This window comes from Tachysurus fulvidraco, chromosome 2 (assembly GCF_022655615.1).
Source record: "Tachysurus fulvidraco isolate hzauxx_2018 chromosome 2, HZAU_PFXX_2.0, whole genome shotgun sequence".
Taxonomy (NCBI): Eukaryota; Metazoa; Chordata; class Actinopteri; order Siluriformes; family Bagridae; genus Tachysurus; species Tachysurus fulvidraco.
The window spans coordinates 39,343,746-39,352,686 of record NC_062519.1 but is presented as its reverse complement, the minus strand read 5'-3'; the positions used below and the strand labels follow the sequence as shown (position 1 = coordinate 39,352,686).

Below are 8,941 nucleotides of genomic sequence, written 5' to 3'. Positions count from 1 at the left end.
CATCCTCTGCAGATGATCTAAAATGCAGCTGCACGACTTGTCTAAGTTCCACACACCACCCCGCTGCTGCGCTCCTCCACTGGTTCCGGTAGCTGCACGTATCAGATTCAAAACACTGATGCTTGCCTACAAAGCCTAAAATGGACCAGCTCCCTTTTACCTTGAAGCTCTCATCACTCCTCACACTGCGTCTCGCTCCCTCAGATCTACCAGCACTGCTCGACTGGTCCCACCATCTCTCAGGGTAAGTATACATAAAGACTCTTTTTCTGTTCTGGCACTGAGATGGCGGGATGAACTTCACCTAGATGTCCGAACAGCCCGAATCACTGGCTATCTTCAAACGCTGGGTGAAGACCTACCTCTTACTGAAATACTTCAACTAGCACTTTTCTCCTCTGTTGTATGTGTGTATTTAAAAAAGAAAAGAAAAAAACGCTGAACAGAGTGTTAGGTTGTTAGGTATCCCATGTCTGTAACCTAGTGAACCAGAGTTAATGTATTCATTGAAAGAGACTTCAAAGCACCGTTGCTCTGGATAAGAGAGTCTGCCAAATGCTGTGATTGTAAACGAAAATGACTGTGGGAATACGCTAAAGCTACACCCCTGGAAGCCACACATGATTATGCTATCGGTGTTACCGACTCTACAGTGTAAGACATTAAGGACTTACGTTCAGTGCTACATTGAGGATGTCACTGATTACCGCCTTCTCTTTCTCTGAAGAGCTGTTGCACTCGTCTATTCCTTCGTCTGTGAGATACCTGACGAAAAGAAAAACAGAAACCTGTTAAATCAGAGGAACGGCTCACTCAACGGCGCAGTCCTTCCAGATATGTTTGACATTTCTACAGCCTTCCACTTTGTAAACATATGTTATTTAGTAGAGAACGCACAGACTCTGTATCCAGAATGTATCAGATGTAAAGTAGGTCATGTGATGATAATAGCAGTTGCTTAGGTTACCACGTTACCAAGACAACATGTGTAGCTACTGTAATAAATGACGCCATCAAGGAACTGTCAAAACGTGTCTAGGATAAAATGCAAAGTTTAAAAAAAAAAAAACTAAAACGTCTCCTCAAAGCTGGGATTATTGCTGAAAAACAGCACATTTAATCAGGTTGTATCCTCAGCAGACATGCAACACTTGTCAGATGACAGACTTGGAACAGAACTGGACACACAACAAAGCTCATTACTGAAAGAGACTTGAAACTGAAGTCACTCTGTATATAATGTGGCAGAGCTTAGGCTTGGGCGTGAAGAAAGGGATCAGAATCTGATGGAGATCCATCTCAGAAAACGTGCAGCGGTAATTGCAGCGTGTGCTGATACCGCGGGGGTGAATATTTATTCAATCAACAATTCTTTCTTTATTGATGATTTCAATTTCTGATAATAACCTAGACGTGCACCGGAACTGACGTCTGCTGACACGGGTAGATAATCAGACACCAGAAGACTACAGAGAACGGCTCGGACTGCTGAAAGGATTAATGGGGCGTTATCCCCCCCATACCCACCCTTTAAGAACTGTATATAATCCAGGGTGAGAAAAAAAAAAAAGAGCTCAGAAAATCACTCTGGATCCCTCACATCATCAGCTTTTTGAACTTTTACCATCTTGCTGGTGCTACAGAGCCCCAAACACCAGCACAACCAGCACAGGTTCTTTCCCCAGACAGACAATCAACCTCATGAACAGTTCCCAAATTACACAAAAACAACGTGCAATAATCTTATATTCACTTGTTACCATCTCATTCCATTCTATCATCTATAGCACAACTCTATCTACAAACTATTTATTTATTTATTTTTCAATGTATTGTTTTGTCTGTTTGTATTTACATATATGTATTTTTTATTAGTTTCATTTTTATTGTCCGTGTTCTCTGTGTACTGGAAGCGTACGACACAAAAACAACCCCATTTATTATCCATATTTGGCAATAAAGCTCCTTCTGATTCTGATTCTGATTCTCAGCAACAGCCGGTGTCTCAAAAATAGCAGTATTGAACCTTAACCCGATGCTAACAGCTAAGCTTAGGGTGCTAATTAGCAGACTAGCTAACGTTAACTACCGCTTTAGTCAGCTAATTGTGGCTCTAATTTTATATATAAATCTATCTATCTATCTATATAGTGATCATATTAATGCTTCGCCGCTTCTCGCATTCAGCTACTGATTCGAGTATTAGCGTTATTTATTTAAAGCTTTGTGTTAGTAACATTGCAGTTAGCTAAGGTTCACGTTGTTTTCTTCCCACCCGTATTCCGCCGCCACGCTGTGATTGGATAGTACTATCCCACCTTCTGTGCCGACATTGGCTAACACGTCCTAGTTAGAAATGGTCCACCAATGAGATAACGCGAGAAGAAATTCTAACCAATCCGAGTAAAGGGGCGGGATTTCCCGTATTACGGGTGATACTATGACAACAGCGCGCTAACCTGAGTAGCTATGGGTTTATTTTACTAACAGCAGCTAGCTTGTTGTAAATACACACCAGCCTTCTTTAACGAGCGCTGAGCTCAGCTCCATCATCTCCAGCCCGTAATAAAATGTCCGTTGAAAGCCAGCAGTCTATCCGAGTTGCTGTTTTGTCATTATTTTCAGTAACAAAGCTATTCTGCCAAAATAGTGCGACTTCTAAACTTCAGCAACGTCAGAGGTCAAAGTTGCGTTGTTCCGGTTCCGTTTCGGAGCCTGCTCAAATCCCCGATACAGAAGTGTACTGCACTGTGGTTAAGGCCTCAGTGCACAATGATTATCATGAAAGCGAGCAAATACGCATAGATTATGTAGTTTTATTTTATATTTCTTTTACTAAAGTTTCTTCTGTTACTCTATTCATTTGTCTTTTGTAACCTATGTTTAAGTCCTGCCTTTATCCTCTGTGCTGCAGTATGCATGTTATTATTATTATTATTATTATTATTATTATTATTATTATTATTTGTAGTAGTAAATTATCACCATTATTATTATTAGTAGTATTAGTATTATTAAATTATGATTTATTATTGTTGTTTATTATTATTATCATTGCTATTATTTTTTGTTGAAATATTGTTTATTATTATTATTAAATTCTTATTTATTCTTATTATATTATGATTATGATTAGTATTATTATTTATTATTGAATTATTATTATCATTGCTATTATTATTATTAATTTAAATTTTTTTGTTGAATTATTATTGTTTAATTCTTATTTATTATTATTATTATTATTATTTCCTGTGGGTTCTCTGTTTCCACAAATCCAAAGACACACGTTGTAGTTTGATTGATGCCTATATTGATGTCCGCAGTGTGTGTGTGTGTGTGTGATTGTGCCATGTCCAGTGTCCCCTACCTTGTGCTTCAAGTCTTTTGAATTTGCTCTTCATTTTCTCTCTCTCACACACAAACACAAAATCTCTTGCGCTCTCTTTCTCTCACACATGCACACTTGTGCACTCTTTCCAACACGTACACATGCAACACACACTCAAACACAAAATCTCTCACGCACAAACTAAAAAATCTTTCTCTCTCACACACACATGTTCTTTCTCTCTCTCTCTCTCTCTCTCTCTCTAACACACTGACACACATGTGCTGTATCTCGTGCGCTCTCTCTCTCTCTCTCTCTCTCTGTATATATATATATATAAAACCCATTAAAAACCCAAGTGTGTGTGTGAGAGAGAGAAAGATATATATATCTGTGTGTGTATATATATATATATATATCTTTCTCACACACACACACTTGGGTTTTTAATGTTGTACAGGTTGTTTGGCTGAAAGGACAAGAAAGAAGCACAAACAAATATCTTTTTCGCATTATATTAGGATTCTTCCCTGTTGCACCATTAACAGACACCTTCAGAGATCCTTCAGAGTTCCCAGTGTTCTTGTCTTATGCAGTGTGGAGTGACTCCCACAGCTTTGAGAACTTCACACTTTAAACCATCTCTGTGAATAAAGTATTGGCACCCTTCTCCACTGCTTACAATTCATTAGTTTAGTTTCTACACTAAAACCTCAATAACACACTAATAATATGGAATAATAAAATAATGCCATATTCGTTTCAGTAACAAAAAAAGTGCTTAAAAGTGCTATTAGATTTTTCTATCTAATGTTCAAATAGGGATAAACTTATACCACAGCGCTGAGTTCTCGATACTGACTGGTCAGAAGGGTCATCGTTTCCTTACAGAAATGCCACGTAACCGAATCCGCGGCGACGATAAACAATTTCAAAAAGTTTTCTATGAGAAGACATTCAAGTCTTTTTAGGACACAAGACGACTCTATTACGGCTGCTGGAACTAAAGCGATGACAGCAAGTAGCCTGCTGTGGTATAAAAGAACATCAAACACCAGGACAATAATCGGCTTCTGTCCGAGATGCGTTATGTCACGTCGTCGTTGATTATTTTCCTACAAAAGCATGTCGCATAGTGTTTGATTACATTTTGTTGTTGTTGGTTTTTTTTTTGTGCGATTAATTTAAAGAATCTGAAGAATGACACATCAGGCACATTGCTGTGACAGGACGTATTCAGGAACTGTGTTCTCTCCAGGAACTGCCAGAACCACGAAGCTGCAGATCATCGTCTGTTTCAAACAAAAAAAACAAACAAACAAATGTTAACAATTGTCTTTCATACGATGTTTACAACAGTATACTGTAGCATGTGTGAGCTGCACAGAAGCATGCACAGTTTCCATAGCAACCGAATATGAACTACATGAAAATATAGGAAAAAAATCAACCATCTTGCCTGTGCGTCAGCCACAACGTCGCAATCCTCTGGGTTCACGCTGCCGTCGTTTCTGCAGGCCGTTTGAGCTGCTCGTACTTCTATGGAGTACTTCACCCTGGCAGGAGGGTAGATCTGACACACACACAGAGCAAAACTCTATTTTTTTTTCATTTAATTGCTTCCTTTGTTTCTCTATTTGCTGTTTGATTTTTTTTTTAATTATTACTATTCATTTCACCCCAAATTAGACTCACTCATTAATTCCCTTCCTCAGCTAACTGCCCCTCTCTATCACTCCACAAAGTGCTCTCTGCCCTCTACCTTATACATGAGCTCAAAAATGCCCACAACTGGCAGTGTTGCTGTGAGTGACAAGTGAGAGAGAGAGAGAGAGAGAGAGAGAGAGAGAGAGAGAGAGCAACAGAGAGAGAGACAGAGAGAGAGAGCAAGAACAAGGAAGAGCGACAGACAGAGGGAGAGGGATAGACACCTACAGAGACAGAGTGAAAGAAAAAGGACAGACAAGGAGGGGGGGGTCGGACAGAGGGAGAGAGACAGTGCAAGACAGACAGAGATACAGAGGGGGGGGCAGAGAGAAAAAGAGAGAGACAGAGAGAGCGACAGAGAGAGTGAGAGTGAGACTTTGGGACACCGGCAAGTTTCATTTTATTTGTAGATGAGTTTTTAATCTTCTCGAGCTCTCATGTTTCACACCTTCATTTGAACATTTCACTCCCTTTTGCTTTCAGATTGTCTTCTCATCCTGTCCGAGCATCACACACTACTCTATTATACAGGATCAAATCAGTGTCTCTTTGTCTTTCTTTTCTTTTCAACCTCATGACGCATTCCACTCAGCTCAAAAGACAGAATCACCTCATTCCTGGCGACTGTGCAATCGAGCTACAACAAAAAACCCTCGTGTTCATTTTCTGACAGCAAAAAGCTGATTATCTTCGTTCTCTGGCTCCATCTTCATCATGTGGAACCCGAGGAAATGAAGGAAACACTTCTCAAGTGTCCAGTAACAATAATGAAATAACCCAACAGCAAGGGCAGGAAGACATTAAGAAAAAATACCTTCATCTATTAATTTATTCAGGCAAGAATGAAGTCAATCAGTTTAACTTCCATGGAAAGAGATTTGAATAACAAGATTCTTAATAAGATCTCGAAAGAGCACATGATTCTTCTGAAACAACGACTGGATCTGATCAGCTGACGCAGTAAAACACTGACAAATCTTTATTAATAGTCTTTAGGGAAGGATAAGGATAATCCGGGATTAAGTCCAGCGCTGGAATTGATTCAGATCATAATTTAATTTTGTAATTCTTTGTAAAACAGAGCTCTTACTTTTAAACTCAATCCAGAACGTGTCTTTTATCAGCCTCGCTGCTTAATACTCCATCTCAAATAGCTCATTTTATTTATCTATTAAAAATAAAATGTCAGAAAACAGATAATATATGCTACAGATATCCGACCGAACTTCCTGTCTGAATCTACACGTTTACGAAGAACAGGAAATAAACCATTAAGAAAGGTCGGACTTTGAATGAGCGGTGATGATGTCACACGGTTAAACCTTCCTTTCTTTATAAATTAGCTTTAAAATTAAAAGTAAGCTATAATAATAATAATAATAATAATAATAATAATAATAATAATAATAATAATAATATAATGTAATTATATATTATATATAATAATATAATCCTAATTATATATAAAATACAGAATGATCTACGGCAAAAATGATCGATTTCCAAGAACAGCACGTGTTTTATTTCTCATTGCACAACAATTTACAGATAATCACACAGTTTACTAATAACAGAATGAAGGGAAAAAAACACTCCAACGAGTTTCGCCGTTCTGACTAAACGATATGTTGGAAAATAAAGAACCGAGACTATAAGCGACACATACCTGAGCAGAGTAAGACAGGATCTCCACGACTTTATACGCATAAGCACAGTTCGTCATGCGATTGTGGAACTCGATGGCAAAGTTGGCCGCTTTGACCACGTTCGGGTCGAGGGTTTGAGTCGAGCTGCTCGCAGACACAATCTGAGCCACGATAAAGGCTGCAATGAGGCCCAGCCTGAAGGTCATCATGGTTTAATCTGTGTAAAGAAATGTGAAAATCCAAATCAATCACAAGCTACACATGGCCCTGCTTAAAAGCCTTAGAAAATGCAGTGATGTAGAATATTTACGAAGACATAAGATATTAAGATGATATATAAATAAGAAAAATGACCACATCTATCATTTTGCAGATAAAACTAATGTTAAAAAGAAAAGAACTCAACAAAAATAGCTATTTCCAATCATATTTTGTCCAATCGTGATACACAGCGAGATCAAGTTCCTCTTTAATCTCTGCCCATTTCAGATTGTCTCCACATTTTGTTCTCTATTTAGAAGGAAAAAATCTCACAGCCGCTCTTTAAAATCCCTATTTTCTATTCAGAAGGCAACTACAGAATAATTTCTCTCTTTTTCTTAAAAAAATACTTCAATAATATTTCAGTAGTCCTGTAAAAAAAGAGCATCTTTTAGAACCTTTGAGAATAATCAACATTTGCATTCCAGCATCATCCTAGACAACAAAGCCTAGACATCCGGTTTGATTTTATGCAAATTTATGCAAATTTATGCAAATTTATGCGGAGCATCATTTCCATAAAAAATACATTCTGTAAAATCGATAAATAAACGAAATAGCGCGATTTCTACTGCACTAGTAAAGCTATTCACTTAGCTATTCACTATCAACGTGGTAATAAACAGTGCTGAAGAATACAGTACCAGTGCTAAAGTAGTTTGAATGAGGATTTTGTTTTGTTTTGCTCAACCTGGTCCTATTTATCTGATGCTCCTCTGTTTACACGCTCAGGTCTTAGATCAGATTACATTACAATACATTATATAATCATATTACATTACAGTACATTATATAATCATATTACATTACAATACATTATATAATCATATTACATTACAATACATTATATAATCATATTACATTACAATACATTACAGCATTCTGCTGACAGAAACACAGCTCTACTTAGTTCTACTATTCAGCCAAGACCACTAATACAGGGAAGGGATTCAAATAAATAATAAAGATATAATAATAATAATAATAATAATAATAATAATAATAATAATAATAATAATCACAGTACCTCCGTTTAGATGAGACGTGTTTTGATGCCTACTTCCGGATTCAGAGTCACGTGACCGGTATGGCTCCATCATAAACAACCCCACGTGGTGTTCTGGAATGTTCAATTAAATTACATGGAAAGTTATCACGTGATCACGTGACCTGACCGATACGACCACGCACATCTCTGGAGCGTGTAGGTTCAATAAATAATATGGAATCAAATCAAATAAAAGTATAAAACGTCACTGGCTCACGGGATCACGTGCCCTCACGACTCCACGTGGTATTGTTAGAATAAATAAATAAATAAATAAATAAATAAATGTATTTGTTTGTTTGTTTATAAAGTAATCAATGTATTAAATTATTTATTTATTGTTTAAGTCCATATTGTTGTGTCTTGAAACTTTCGTTTTAATAAAATAAAAGCCTATAACCCATTAAACCTTTACAATTAATAAAAACAAACAAATAAATACATTTATACATTTATAACACGTGGTGTCTTGAAACTGCAGCGTTAAAGAAAAACAGAAAAAAAAATGTGAATATAAAATAATGAAATGACCTGAACAAAAACACACAAAACAAAATCAAAACAAAACCAGACAAAATAAAACAAATCAAAACAAAAAAAATAAAACAACAAAAGACAAAACAAAAAATAAAATAAAATACAATAAAACAAAACAAAAAAATTCAATAAAACAAATTAAAATAAAACAAAACAAAACAAAGCAATATACATATAACAAAAATAAAATAAAATAAATAAACAAAACAAAAGAAAACAAAACAAAATCATATAATGTAGCCAAGTGACGTCGTCCAGACCCCACGTGGTTTCCTGCACCTGACGTGTTGAAATCAAATCGAAGAGATGAACATTCAGTTCTATAAAATAATATAATAAAAATGTATATTACCAAACGTGTTTCAGTATCAGTATTATTTCTGCCAGCTCTGATTGTTATAATGCTCGTTG

General features: G+C 36.6%; 2 protein-coding genes across 5 annotated transcripts in view; both read right to left on the bottom strand.

Annotated features, from left to right (window-relative positions):
- Nucleotides 1–2,710, bottom strand: part of tdrd3 (tudor domain containing 3) — a 44,580-nt gene extending 41,870 nt beyond the window's left edge. For all 4 annotated transcript variants that reach the window (XM_027153150.2, XM_027153151.2, XM_027153149.2 and 1 more), the window contains exons 1-2: nucleotides 2,516–2,710; nucleotides 675–765 (exon numbers count right to left, since the gene is read on the bottom strand). In XM_027153150.2, the coding sequence (XP_027008951.1) occupies nucleotides 675–765; nucleotides 2,516–2,553 (129 nt within the window). In that variant the 5' untranslated portion in view covers nucleotides 2,554–2,710. The remainder of the gene's footprint in view (nucleotides 1–674; nucleotides 766–2,515) is intronic.
- A 1,122-nt stretch (nucleotides 2,711–3,832) lies between these two features.
- Nucleotides 3,833–8,923, bottom strand: zgc:194981 (uncharacterized protein LOC561073 homolog). The gene is made up of 5 exons (XM_047810360.1): nucleotides 8,883–8,923; nucleotides 7,973–8,065; nucleotides 6,705–6,901; nucleotides 4,791–4,904; nucleotides 3,833–4,623 (listed from the first exon to the last, which is right to left on the bottom strand). The coding sequence occupies exons 3-5, from the start codon at nucleotides 6,891–6,893 to the stop codon at nucleotides 4,540–4,542; spliced, it is 387 nt and encodes a 128-aa protein (XP_047666316.1). The 5' UTR covers nucleotides 6,894–6,901; nucleotides 7,973–8,065; nucleotides 8,883–8,923; the 3' UTR covers nucleotides 3,833–4,539.
- Between the last annotated feature and the right edge of the window lie 18 nt (nucleotides 8,924–8,941).

Coding starts and splice junctions, on each gene's coding strand:
- zgc:194981 (XM_047810360.1), bottom strand. CDS start 6,893: ATGATGACCTTCAGGCTGGGCCTCATTGCAGCCTTTATCGTGGCTCAG. Junction 4,905..6,704: donor TCCTGTCTTACTCTGCTCAG/GTATGTGTCGCT, acceptor TGTGTGTGTCAG/ATCTACCCTCCTGCCAGGGT. Junction 4,624..4,790: donor ACGTTGTGGCTGACGCACAG/GCAAGATGGTTG, acceptor TGTTTGAAACAG/ACGATGATCTGCAGCTTCGT.